Here is a 15,058-nt window from a genome sequence, read left to right on the forward strand (position 1 = left end):
ATAATCATACCGGTCAACGCGGATTTTCAGTCTGGGTTCTAGACGCCAAATTTTGATTTCTTCTGCGTAACTGATATACTTGTATAAAAAAATAGTTTTATCAGATAAAGTTTGTTTTTGAAAAAACTAGAACGATATTTCGGATTTAAAGAAAAATTACCCATTTTCTCAAATATTTATTGTGAATAACAGTTAAACAAACTTCAGTTTTGCATTTGAAGCACCATTATTCAAAAATAGTAATCGATAATAAACTAAAAATGTAGAATAATTGATAAGCAAAGTTGACAAAATGAATATTTTTCCTACTTCTATTTTCGTACGGAGTTCCTCGTATCAAACCCCAAGCGTAATCTCCTATCGTGCTTTCATTACACTGCCATGAGTTAAAATGAATCTCGATGCAGAGTACTTTGAATGACACGCTGGACACCCCGATCGGTATTAGCTCTTTTGCAGGCTAGTCAGGATAATATTTGAATGGACAGCGTGGGTCCAGAGTATCAAGCGAGACTCTCGACTATTGCGCAAGGAGGACCTGCAGGCAGGCCAAGGCCTACGTGTCGTCCACTTGAGTATTCCGTGTGAGCCCGCGAAGGCGGTATTTAGGGCTTCGCTAATGCATCCCTCGTAGAAGAGCCGGTTTACTTTACCCAAGCCCTAAGTCTATCCGGACCACCACGAGACGGGGATGAGGCAACGCCAGCCCGGCGTGTGTCTATATCTTATACACCATCGAAACATAGCGTAAATATTACACCCTCCACTGTAACAACACCGACTACCGATTTCCCGATTTCCTGATTTCCCATTTGACGGCGAGCGTCATCAGAGCTTGTTTAAGGTCGATGACGATAATCGACCAGTGTTTACCACTTGTTAACCCTGTCCCAATTATTGACCTTTTTTGGTTGTATCTGTTTGATCCTCAGTTCTAAAATTACCTGCTTTGCATCGAAACTTTGGTCCTTCCAAGGCTTTTGTTCCAGCTCTCCGTATGCACGCGATGATGCACATATAGGGTTTTGTATAACGTGCGAGGGAAACAGAAAAATCTGAATCAGCTTTCGCAAATTTAGTCGAGGAACTGGCGGAGGCCGCACCACCGAGCGGAATGCCAAGTGCGGTGCAGGCCAGAATGCTGCAAAACGGAGTAACGTTTGGCTTCTTAATGAAAGCCACACTGGACCGCCTCACCACTTTCATCCCCTTTCCTTCCTCCCCCCAACCTGATATGCGTTTGTACAGAGCTGCTCGCTTTTACTTTACCCTGATGCCCTTTTGGCGTCGCAGCTCGACTTCCACTTCTCTCTTTCTCTCTCTCTCTCTGTCTCTCTTGCCTTCGCTCTACTTCTTTCATCGGGGTACTAATACATAAGCATGTAGGGGACATGCGGGAAAAATGGGCCTCCTATACAATCAAATGGGATTTCAAAAAATGCCGACAACGCTTGAAATGTATTTTTAGGTTAAAGAGAAAGACAATGCGTTGTCGAAATTGGTCCAACGTTATTCCTCCCTTAGCGAGCCCATTTTTCCCGTCTCTCCCCTTTAACCTCTATTCAGTCCTACATAGTCCAGTACAAATTGTCTGTATCTAATTAATAACGATAAAATTTTGCATACCGTTAAACTGACTCATAGAATTTTCCTATACCACGAGGGGAGGCAATCCCGGGTCAGATTTCACCCTATGGGTTCATCACGTGTCATAAAGATTGCACATCGATTGTTCTAACGTGAAACATGCCTGGAGATTTAAGGGGGTAAAAGACACAAGGCCTTGGCCTTATATGTTCGACGAATTCTGAACCTTACAGGAGTTTCTCCGTTTAATGGCGTCCAAGTCGTCGCCGAGCCACGCATGGAGGTACCTGGCAGTACCTCCCACCCTCGTGGGTTCAGTCCTAACCGTAACCTAACGCATACATTTTAATTTGACCGTCAAGTTATTCGCAGTCGAGTCGTCGTCGGGTTTTCGTATACCGAGGTGCACTTTCAGCCCCGGTATTAAATACGCGATTCTTTGAGTACACTTTGCGCTGGTGCGACACTTGTAACTAGGTCACGTTGCTTAGTTGAAATTCTTAATTGAAAGTTACGTACATTAATACGTATTCAGATTAATAGATCTAGTTGTATTTACTAATTTCAACTCCAAAAGCACATACTTGGACCAGATATATGTTTTCGGTATTAAATGAATCGCGCGGTTGTTTCTTAATACTGATTACGTTCGCGCGCATCGAGAAAATACAAGCGATCCAAAGTCCTGAATTATTTGGCTGCAGTACGAGCCGACACGTAGAATAAAACAAACGCACGTGTATTCCATGTACATACACGTATTTGATTCACACGTAGGTTACACGGCGAGATACGTAGCACGTACGTACGCGCATGCGACGAACGGGGATGTGGGTTTTAGGTACTGGGTGTAGTACACGAAGCTTGTAATTGATACCAGATTCACGCTATCTGTGGCGTATACGTATAACGACGAGCAGGGAGCGAGAGATTCGATACAAATCGTGCAGGGAGAGCGGCGGACAAAGAAACCAATAACTATTAATCTAACGCAGCCGCGCGACCGCACATTGAGCAAAGTCCAGCGAGCATCCTAAAGCCCCGCGAATTGAGGATCTACGAAATGGTTCATCCCCGTAAAAGACTCTTTTCCCATTTACTATACGTACTCCGTGAGTTCAGAAATGCACGGAAATGAGTGAAATATATCCATTCGAGCAGGTCGCGGTTGTGCCTTGAAGGATATCACGTATAAGCCGTGGGTCGCGGTTATACAGAGCATCTTTTATCCCGTGGCAGTAACTCTGATCGTTATCAGGTCGCGAGGATCGCTACGCATATCGAGTTCGTCGTTGAGCATAGAGAAGAGAGGACTCGGGATGTTCGGACCCTTTTGTCCCGCCCATTTCGGATACTCCGCGGACCTTCGTTCCCCTCCCCCCTCATCCTCATCCTCCCTTCATCCCTTAGCGAAAGAAGAGAGTCGTCGGTCGAGTTATCGAGTTACTCAGCGAGGCAGCGGCGAGGCCGGTTAGCACCGGTTAGGGGATGCCTGGCTATACTGTACGAATTTCACCGCGCTCATCGAGCCTTCTCCTCCTCCTGCTCCTGCATCACGCTGCCAGAGAGATAACCCAATTATTCTCTACTCCTCTTCGCCGCCAACTTTCCCCGATCGCTTTTCGAATCAACGCCACACGGAAACTAATTCTGTTATACTACACGTGGCTCTGCGTGTGTATGAGCCCGCCTCCCTCTATCATGCGTGTGTGTGTGTGTGTGTGTGCGTGTATGTTGGCGAATTTACTCGGTATAATAATTTGTGTAAACGTTCTACCTCCCGTGTTATCCTTCCTTTTGCCACGTTCCTCTCTTTTCTCCAAATTTTACAACTACGAAGCTTGTTTTTCACGCATGACACACACGTATACGTACGCATACGTATGTTTCCTTAGTATCATTGAATTAAACGTTGAACGCAACTATTTGAATATCCGTCAAGGATAGGTATGAATAAAAATACGACTTACGGTAGCTGCCATGAAGGGGTGAGCGCCGGGGAAGGTGGGGGCGGTTTTTCTACCCGAGCCATCGCCTGCCGCTACTGTCTATTTCGTCTTCGTACATCCTGAAACATGGATAATACATAATAACGATGAGCATTGTCCGATTGCCTTTCATCCCGACGATGGTTTGTTTCTGAGAAGAAAAATTCACTTCTCAAAATTCAATCTATCCGTGCACCGAGGACAGGCGATAATCTCAAAACACAGAATTACATCTCGTTGTAATAAATGCTGAGAGAAAAAAAAAATGGGGCAGGGGAGGCGGGATTTCTTTATACTGTAATATAATTTAGTCAACACGTTGTTGACTGAAGCAATGTTTAAAGGGGAGTAGCACGGGAGGAGGTGATGGGTGATTAATTAAAAATAAATTCAGTCAGTCGTGATTATAAATTTAAATTCGCGACCTCTAGCGCATATGCATAATCTAGATACATGTTGCATAACGTAGCTACATTATATTGTACATATATAATTCGTTCCTTTTTTACTCTTCCGCACTGTTAGGCAGGAACTGGTTTGAACTCTCATTTTTTCAAATATTTTAGATAAAGAACACGGGCTCAAGATGTTAATATAGTACATATATATACATATACGTGGTCGCTGTTCACGTCCGCGTCACCTCGTGAAATTAAAAGATTTACCTCTTCATTGAAGAAGAGAATGTATGGGGCATTCCGCGTAAAATTTGCGACCCATGTACCTCGCCTCCTTAAATTTTGATATTTTTTTAGTATGATGTTGCAACCGACTCAAAAGGGTCTCGGAATTTTTGTCAGATTTTTTTTAACCACCGGTGAAAAATTTGAATAAATTCACACCGATTCTACGATTTGAAAAAGTGGTTTTTAAGCATGACACGATAATGGAAAGGTTTTCGGAAGTCGGAATTGGTTTTGCATTTTTATTTTTTATATGCCTCGATCTAAATACTGAACAATTTTCAAAATCGAAGGGGGTGATGTACATGGGTTGCAAATTTGACGTGGAATGCCCCATATACATATATGTACGTGATGAAAAGAATACACACACAAACACACGCACACACACAACGATGACGGGGACTTACGCCGCGATGCTAAAACGTAATGGTAACATTTTTCTCCCTGGCGAGGCGTATTTGGTAGGTAGTTTAAACGGAAAAGGGGAAGAAAAGCAAATGGGGGAGGAACGAGGGAAGGTGAAGACAATTACAATTTCCCCCGGTCAGAATTTTCTTCAACGAGCACTGAGCTAATAACAGACACTGAGATCGGGCATATTTTCGGTATTAAAATGATTGGATAATAACAAAAATCGGTACAGGTATATGTATACAATTGATTAAAAACTGATCAAATATCGAGCCAGTAAAATCCTACGGTAGGTAAACGATCGGATCAAAGACACCGGTGCAAACATATTTGATTAATGTGACGTTCCGGGAGATCGGCGCGTACGTTCAACTTGAATGTATCTAAAATGTCAAACACTGCGATGTTAACATTAAACGAGTTCGGATTCAAGTTATGATTGCTGGAACTTCTCCTCCACGCAACACGCAGAGAGACGTTATATCCCAGCCAATCAAAGTTTGAGTTTCTCCTAATCATAGCGCTTGATATAATATGTAGTATGGCATGCACCTGGCATAGAGCCCGCCCGAATATCAGAGTGTAAAATTCGCACGCACACCTTGCGCGAAAACAGTGAGCGTTGAAAGTTCTTCGCCACCGCGGTTCGATTAATTAAGTTAACGCGAATACCTCGAGTCGAAGCCTGCGAACTACCGGATGAATCTGCAAACTCGTAAAATACAAACGCGACGTCTTCGCAGTATCGGGAAGGTTTTGAGATTTTTGAAACGTACGTAAAGCAGGTTGAAAGAATTCAGGGTTAGTGTGATAAAAATGATAAGTCGAAAATAGTGCAGACAGGAGAATTGCGATGGCTAATTGTCGTCCAGATCCAACATTAGGACCAGAGCTTCATAGCTTACCACCGCAATCTCTATCCCTCGCTATTCCCCCTCGGCGGCCTCGGCATTTGTGTACCTACGTTAAACGTAAATGCTCGCAGTTCGCCCGTGTGCCAGTTATGGGCGGATGTATATGGGCCATTCCACGTCAAATTAGCAGCCCGTGTACCTTGCCCTTTTCGATTTTCATCATTTTTTAGGACGATATTCTTACCAGCCGAAAAGGGTCTCGGGATTTTTTTCACATTTCTTTAGTCGTCGGTAAAATTTGAAATAAATCGGAGAAAAACAATTCCGAGAACGCCATTTTTTAAAAACTGACAAAATTGACGCAGATTCTATGATTTGAAATCTGAGTTTCAAACACCACGCGATAATGGGATATCAATATTTACTATTTTTTGGCAAGTTTGTAGTTTATATATTGGAGAATAATGTGATTCTGCAATCTATTTAGATCGAGGAATATAAAAAAAAAAACACATTCCGCCATGGAAAAACTAAAAATATGCGAAAAGAATAGTGAATATTGAGATTCGTTATCGTGTGATGGTCAGAAATCACGTCTTAAATCATAGTAACAGTTTGAATTATTTCAGTCTTCCAAAAATGGCGTTTACGTCGAATTCGTTTTGTGATTTTTTATGAATTTCACCAATGGTTAAAGAAAATGTGTCAAAATTTCCAGAGACCTATTCCGACCGGTAAGAAGATCGTATTAAAAAATGATGAAAATCGAAGAGGGTGAGGTATACGAGCTGCTAATTCTACGCGGAACGCCCCATACGTACGTAGGTTGGTACAACTAGCCCGCCAACGTATGTAAATTTATTCGTACCTATACCGAGTTGTACCGTATATACAGGTATAGCGGACGCGTGCGCGATGAGAAGGTCGGCGGGGGTGGCAGGAAGGCGGCGAGTCATAAATTAAATGATGTAAATGCTCTGTCCACCCTCGTCGTTTCTCTCGGCCCGTCCGACTCGTCGTCCCGCTTCGCTCTCCTCGTTTCCCGCAGAGGCACCCTTTCGTCCCGCGTCCATCCGTCATATGGGGAAAATATCATCCTGGACCGTCGGTGACAACCCCCGGTGGGCCTCTTCCGGCAACGCCTTGGTCCCTTCGAATTGATTATATAAGAGGGTGGCGACGGGACGCCGACGGTTCGAGAAGTTCGAATATGCTCTCAGCGTTTATCAGCTGCGCAACGACCACCTCTTCATTTTGAGTCCGCGTCTCGGTGATCGAAATGCGACCGGATCCTGAACCTGAACCCCCGATTCCGTTCAGCGATTTAGCAAGGTGCCGGTTATCGCTCGAGCATAACAACGCACCTGGACACCGTGTGTAACAACAGGCACCAGGTCCTCTGCGGGGCTGCAGGATATGCAGGTTTGATTTTGGAATGAAGTTTGACGCCGCGAAACTGCGACGTTGAACAACCAAATTACCTACGGGAGAATCGTTCGACATTCCGGCCAATGCTTACGGCGCGATGTTGAGAAGCTCTCAAACTCCGGTTGAAAATCAGGGATCGGATCGGACGCTCAATTCGAAAGCCGGAGCTGACTGCCGCCCCGGATTACCCATTCAATCACGATTCCGGCAAGTACGCACAAGTTTAGGGTGATGAAGGAGATCCAAGGATCGGTTGAGAGAAAACAGGGTCATCTCTGCAACGCTGGGTTAAGAAATGTGGGTGGCGACGGGTCCTTGGGTCAACCGGGGTCAATCCCTTGCTTCAAAATCGATACGCCATTCCTGATTCCGCGGGCCGACCAGGGGTGTAAATTTAACGTTTTTCAGTAACGAGAAGCTCTGGCCCGAGGTAAGGATTCCGCGAAGACGGTCATTCGCACGTTCGAAATGATATCCATTCGCGTTTTATCTCGCTTCATTGCACCCTTGCTGACCCGATGTGTTACAGAGCAGTTTCCGTACACCGCCAACTGGGAGTGAGGGTTGAAGAGGAACTGCGAATACACGCGGAAGTCTGTTCAAGCCTCCGCTGGCCAATAAAACAGGGAATCTAACGCGGGTGCAATTAAATATGCAAACTACTCAAGAGGGAGAGGGGAAGGTGGGTAGTTGGTGCAACACGCGGTACCATACCATCTGCGCGGATCCTTTACCTCCCAGTTATCCCCCTCCGCAGGGTTCTCTCGGCTGTGGAATATGGGTGTACTGCAGATATACATGCATAGTTGTATATCCTAGGAAAGCCGTAATACATCAGATAATTTAACTGGCAAGCAGCGCAGTATTTGCGGAACTATGCGGATAACTATGCGAATCCAAGGGTAAGCAATGTTTCTCAAGTTTTTCTTCGAGACTCGGATTGACTCACATGGGTCGCTTTTGTTTTTAGTGTTGGTAACGGTAACTGTGAAACGAAGCAAATGAACATTTGCGAATGTTAAAATTCAATTTGTCGTCTAGTCGTAACAGCTATCAGTTTATCCGTCCATCCACCTATCTATGTGTCTCGAGGAGGAATGCCAGGATGTCTACAGGTACCTATACAACGGAAATCGCTGAAGCTAGAGATTGAACATCGAATGGGAGGTGCCCTACAATTACTGGCTACACACGCCACTGTGTCCAGTCCGGCAGTTTTGCAGCAGCAGCAGCACGAGGAGTGAATGGACACCGGGAGAGATTGAACCAATCATCAATTTGCGCAACTACCAGCAAAACTCGCTTCTTACGATGGACGTAAGAAATGAAAGGACGGAGTGTAAACCTGCTTAGTCTAAACTCGTATCAGTGGTGTCACGTGGAAGAAGATTAGCGATTTATCTATCAATTTCCTGGTAGTATCGTAAATGAATGTTATAATAAAGTAAGCGAGTACCTGATGAGTAAGTATTACGTCCAAAATTGATATGTGTACGTTTTTAGGTCGAGTTTATATTTGACTCGGAAACGATAATTGCAGCACTACTGCAATGTTTGCAGCTTTCCAAAGGATCTGTTTATAAATCAGAAACTGGCTGATGCTTTACAATTACAAATCGAAAAAATGACAGAGAACAGATTTATTACAGTTTTTTTTTCGTTTCAAACTGCATTTGACAAAACTTTGCCATTGTGAGTTAAACTACGCAATAATGGGGTTTGATTTGGAAGTGAAATTGTTTATATATTTTTCGCGGACAGCCAAATTAGCTTCACGTTTGAAATAAATAAATATATGAATGAATATATTCGGGAGGGGAGGGAACTAAATCAGTTCGAAGAAAAAAGAGAAAAAGAAAGAAAGAAAAACGAGGTGATGTATGCGGTTAGGCGGAAAATTCGCTTCAGATAATAAAAGCATATATGTAAGCGACAGACAAGGAACTTTGATGGAGTGGATTTGAGGTTATTAATCAACACTTGTATGATGTAGTAAACAACTGAAATATCAAATATTTACAAGAGTTAACAAAACGATAAGTTATTTACATTAATCGCACACACTTACAAACTAACCTGAATCAATACAGTTGCCGATAGCAAACCTTTGTTATGACTTTTGTATTGTCATTAGTGCTCGTAGCTCGGAGTCATCTTTCATACTGACTCTTTGCGCATGAGCCAACGCGCGGCGCTACGTAGCTTGGTGACGTACCCAAGCTTACATCCCCCCTCTCAAGACCGATGTAGCGCATCGTCAAAATAAGGAACCAGCTTGCTGGCATGAAAAATGTTTGATTCGTTTTTTCTGGCTCTACTATTTAACAAAAACATTACATCTGAAATTTTTTTTTTAATTCTAAAGGGACCTGTTCTGATTGGGTCCAATTTATCCTTATTTAGTTTATTAACGCTCTGAACATAAACTAAATCTCCTACCTTATAGTCTATTCGCTTTACATTCTTATCATAATATTCCTTATTTTGGTCGTGTATTTGTTTAGATCTTCTGAACGCTATTTCTCTGTTGCTGATTAAATTTGACAAATTGTTATCATTCAACTCATCTGGCAAAAATGACTTGTTAGAGCCTGTGAGCAAGTAATTCGGTGTGAATCCGGTTGAGCTATGAATTGTGTTGTTGTAGTCCTGCGTGCATTCTTCTGCTATCTGAGGCCATGATTTTTCTCTATGCTCATAGATTCTACATCTTATTCTGTTTACGAGAGTTTGGTTTGTTCTTTCGTTTAATCCATTAGAAAATGCACAGTCCACTGCCGTGAAAACCAGTGCTATGTTTTGTTTACTTAGATGTTGTTTGAACTGAGTTGAATTTATACCAGGGTATTGATCTGATAGAATTAATTTTATGTTTCCATTTTTCTCTATTTTCTTAATTAGATTTATGAAGTCTTTTGCCATTTGAGTTTTTGAGGTTACTATGTAGGTGAATCTAGTGAAGTGGTCCACTGCCAGGTGTAAATATTTTTTTGTACTCTTATTGCCTTTGAAACCTCCTATTGTGTCTATGGAAATAATTTCGAAGGGTTCCTTTGCTGGACCAAGTTGAGATAAGGGTGCTTTGAAGCAGCCTATTCTGGATTTATTTTTAATGCAAGTTTCGCAAGATCTGCAGGTCATTTTTATGTGTTTGTACATGTTTTTAAAATAAAATTTTTGACCGAAAGTTAATATTAGTTGTTTTGTGCCTATGTGACCTTGATCTACATGCATGTCCTTGATAAGAGATTTTCCGAAATCTTCGGTGATCCAAATTTTTTCTCTTTTGTTTAATACTTTATAAATTATGTTTTCTTTTATGATGCACTTATCATCTACTCTTAATGCTTTTTGATTTTCTTTAATATCTATTAATTTTAATAAATTTGAGGTTCTAATTGCGTAGTCTAACTCTGTATCTTCTCGAGGTTCCAAAACTGGATTTCTCGATAAACAATCAGCTTCAGAATTTTCCTTGCCAGGATTGTATATGATGTCAAAGTCGAGCATTGAAATATAATTTAAAATATTCACTAATTCCATGTCACTACATTTTTTTATGTTGAAGTTTTCTAGTGGCTTATGATCCGTAAAAATAATGAACTTTTTTCCTATTAGATGGAATTGCCAATACAAAATGGCTTCTTTAATAGCCAGGGCTTCTATATAAATTGCTTTTTTTCTTTTTTGAGCATCAGTCAATTTTCTAGAAAAGAAAAATACTGATTTTAAGGAATTGTCTTTTTGTGGTTGCTTCAATATGGCTCCAACTCCTTTATTACTTGCATCTGTGAAAATAAATATTGGAGCTTCTGGATCGAATATTGCCAAAGCTGGAACTGTACATAAAAATTGTTTTGTTAAATTAAAACTATTCCTACATTCTTCAGACCAGTGGAAAGTTACATTCTTCCTTAACAAATTTCGCAAAGGATCTAGTAGGACAACATGATTTGGGATGAACTCCAAGTAAAAGTTTACTTTTCCTAAAAATTGTCTAATATGTGTTATTGATGTAGGTATAGGAAAGTTTTTGATAGCGACTAAATTATCATTTATTGGTTTAACCATATTGTTTTCAATTTCGTGACCCAGATAGGTTATCCTTTCTTGAGCAAATTGACATTTGTTCTTGTTCAATTTAAAGCCTTGATCATGTAATATTTGCAATACTATATCTACATGTTGTAAATGTTCCTCGTATGTCTTGGAAAACACTAAAATGTCATCTATGTAATTTACGGTAAATGCATCCAATTTATTTTTTTTTATTATACCTGCTAAAACTCTTTGGAAAATGGCAGAAGCAGATTTTAAGCCGAAAGGTAAGCATTTCCATTGTAAGTGCCTATTATGTGTTACAAAGGCTAGCTTGTATCTATCCTTCGCACGTATCGGGATCGACCAAAACGCCGAATTAACGTCTAATTTTGTAAAAAACTTACAATTTCTGGCACGTACGGTAAGATCTTCTATCCTAGGGAATGGTTGACTCTCTGGAACTATAATCTTGTTTAGTTCCTTAAAGTCCATACATAAACGATTTTTTTGTTTTTTTCCTTCCTCTTTCTTGTAAGCCAAGGTTACAGGAGCTGCAAAAGGACTGCTTGACTCCTCTATTAAATCTGCATTTAATAATTCCTCTACTTGGTTTTCAATTTCTGCTTTGTCTTGAAAAGAGCATTTATATGGTTTCTTTGAAATGTACCTATTTTCTGTCAACTTTACTGTGGCTTCATAACCCTTTACTGTTCCTATGTCAAATTTTGATTTTGCAAATATTTTCTCATTTTTTTGTATTATTTCATCGATTTTTTTTGCGCTCATTTTACTGAAATTACTTTTCTTGACCAATTTTGTATTTTCCTGTTTTTGAGATATCCTCAAATTTTCATCTTGGCATAACCTGAATTTTTTTATCGCATCTAATCCAATCAAAAATTCACCATCCATAGCATTTCCTTTAACAATGAAAAATTGAAAATTCTCCTCGATGTTACAAATTTTTATTCTTAAATCTACAATGCCCTCCGTTTTTGCAATCCCAGCTAAACCTTTGATGGTATCTCTCCCACTTATTATTTGTTTAATATTTTTTTTATTAGTTATGAATGTACTACTGATCAAAGAAACATTTGATCCAGAGTCGTATAAAGCTGTTGCTGGATTGCCATTTGCAAATATTTTTATTTTTATAAGTGGGAGGACTAATCGTTTTTTGATTCCTCTTGCCTAGCTAATATCTCCTGAACTTCATTATTATTTGTGACCCTGATATTTTCATTTTTAGGATTTTTACTTTGCCTATCTTTGTTATGGCATACTGTTTCCAAATGGAATCTATTTCTATATCCTAGTTTTTCGCAAATACTACATGGCCTTTTCTCATTTGAGCTTTTCTTGTTTACATTTTCGTTTTTCTTATCACTTATTTTCCCAATTTGTTTTAGTTTTGACATGAGACTGTCTACACACCCGATGGACTTTCTATCTAGTTTATTTTGAATAAACTTTGGTAAACTAATCACGATCATGTTTATTTGAGTGCTTACGGATAGGCTATCATCCGCTTCTAATAATAAGCTCCTTTTCTTTAGCGCATACTCTAGTAACGATCCGCTGTAAAATTTGAAATTGTAAGCATACTCAATGTCTACCCAGGACTGCGCGGCAAAGGTGTCGATAAAAGAGTTATTCCACGCTTCCCAGTTCAATAAAGAAATCTGTTTTACCGATACGCTATACCAATCTAACGCTCCCTTCTCTAGGAACAATCTCAAAACTTCCGCGTATTTGTTTTGCGCGATACCCACTCTGTCACACTCCTGCACATATAAACGCATCCAATTACTCGCATTCATATTCTCACCATTAAACTTTTCCACTACCATGTCTTTCACGAGCGAGCTCGTTTTCCTCTCACTCGTGGCTGATGCCTCTCTGTTTCCGCTTGCCTCTTGCATTGGGGTATCCTCTTCAAGATATTCGTCATGAAAAACAACATTACCTTCCTCATCCAAGTAGATGTTTTCCAGTTCTTCAGACAATGTCAATACTACATTACGAAATTTGTTGCGTTGCTTCAGACTCTTGACTACGTTCTTCACAATAGCATTCTCGAAAAGCTTATCATGCTGAGCTCTCGTCTGCTTGTCCGCTGGAAACAAAAAACTTTCCTCTTGCCCAAGCAGCTGAATTTTTTTTACTTTCACTGCTGTACTTTTTGCTGAGTCTATGCCAGCCTCCGAGACGAAGTAAAATTTTGCTTTTTTCTCCATTGTATTGATTTGTAAGCGACAGACAAGGAACTTTGATGGAGTGGATTTGAGGTTATTAATCAACACTTGTATGATGTAGTAAACAACTGAAATATCAAATATTTACAAGAGTTAACAAAACGATAAGTTATTTACATTAATCGCACACACTTACAAACTAACCTGAATCAATACAGTTGCCGATAGCAAACCTTTGTTATGACTTTTGTATTGTCATTAGTGCTCGTAGCTCGGAGTCATCTTTCATACTGACTCTTTGCGCATGAGCCAACGCGCGGCGCTACGTAGCTTGGTGACGTACCCAAGCTTACATATATATATATAGGTAGGCTTTTATTATTATTATATATATACCTATATATATACTATAGAATATCACGGACGTACGGGTATGTTGTATGGTCATATACGTAGAGATGTGTGGGGAAAAAAAGTTAAAAACCAAAAGCTGCGATGTATTACACGTGTGTAACAATAGCAGTCTGGGATTGAACAAAATTTGATATTGTGGCGAAGTCGGCGTTTCAACTTATTAGTCTAATTACCAATTTCCGATATTAGTTTCCCGCGAAGCTGGGGATGGGTTGAAGCGGGACGGAGATTTGTGCGAATGGTGGGAAGAGAGAGGAGGCGAGGGAAGACCAATGATATTTCCCTCGACCAAACATAAGCCAGGCTATACATACATATAATATTGAAAGAGACGATGCCGCGCGCACACACAAAACCCCGGACAATTCCACAATTCCACAATTCCACAATTCCACAATTCCACAATTCCACAATTCCACAATTCTACAATTCCACAATTGTGCGATTCGACAAACGCCACTCTCCTGTCTTTCTATTTCTCCTACCCTCTTTATCTTCCCCCTCGCACACATTGGCGAATGCCTACGTATCCAATGCCGGGAAGTTAGCTGTAGCATGTAAAGCTCTTTGTCGAGTCCGGCAAATTGCAAAATTACGCAGCTATGTGGTGGCAACTATATACACCGCGTGGATCAGACCCTTTCGAAAACTCGGCTACAGGGTGAATCGGATGGAAGGGTCGTTCAAAATACAACGCTTCGTTTCCACCCTTTCCCATTCTCTTTCTCGCAGTTTCATTCGGATACGAATATTTGGGATTCCGTTTCTCTTCTTTTTCTTTTTTTTTTGCCATCATTTTACATTCCAATTCATGCGTTGCGTTCATTTGTCAATTGTACAGATATAGGTATGATAGCCGTTGTAATATAATAAATATCTATTACCATCACCTTTCCCGCGTTATTATTTCCTTCGAATTTTTTTTTCCCACCTTTCGTTTTTCTTTCGTTCTTTTTTCACCTTTGCTTCTTTTTTTTTTTTTCTTTTTCTCCTGCTCACCTTGGAAAATTTATTCATAGGCCGCCTAAACGCGTTAAGGCATTCGCGCGAGAAGGGGCAGGAATGAAGAACTGAGGGTGGCGGAGGGAAGGAACGGAAATTCTATTCTTCATCCAAACACTCGGAGAACTTTTGGATAATTTTTTTTTTTCGCCTTTTTTCTCTGTCTCTCTTTCTCTCTTTTTTCATACTCCACTGGCTACTAGCGAGGAAGACTGCGGGTTCGAGGATAAAGAGAGGGAGAGAAGGTGGAAGGGGCGGGAAGAGGGGGACGTTAGCTGGATTCGCGCGCCCCTCGAGAAAATGAGGGAAACGCGATTTAGGGTTGGAGTTTGCAATGGCCACGGCCGCCCCCCGCGTGATTACGAATAAAGGACAACGTTAAAATATCGCCAAGGCGAGGAATCGGGGACAGAGGTGTGGGAGGAAGAAGAAGCGGAAGTTGAAAATGCGAT

The 15,058-nt window shown here is 40.9% G+C and overlaps 1 protein-coding gene across 5 annotated transcripts in view; it reads right to left on the reverse strand.

Moving 5' to 3' along the window:
* Nucleotides 1–15,058, reverse strand: part of LOC107220528 — a 186,157-nt gene that overhangs the window by 138,123 nt on the left and 32,976 nt on the right. For all 5 annotated transcript variants that reach the window (XM_046736336.1, XM_015659171.2, XM_046736332.1 and 2 more), the window contains exon 3: nucleotides 3,558–3,655. In XM_046736336.1, the coding sequence (XP_046592292.1) occupies nucleotides 3,558–3,569 (12 nt within the window). In that variant the 5' untranslated portion in view covers nucleotides 3,570–3,655. The remainder of the gene's footprint in view (nucleotides 1–3,557; nucleotides 3,656–15,058) is intronic.

This window comes from Neodiprion lecontei, chromosome 4, assembly GCF_021901455.1.
Source record: "Neodiprion lecontei isolate iyNeoLeco1 chromosome 4, iyNeoLeco1.1, whole genome shotgun sequence".
In the NCBI taxonomy this organism is placed as follows: Eukaryota; Metazoa; Arthropoda; class Insecta; order Hymenoptera; family Diprionidae; genus Neodiprion; species Neodiprion lecontei.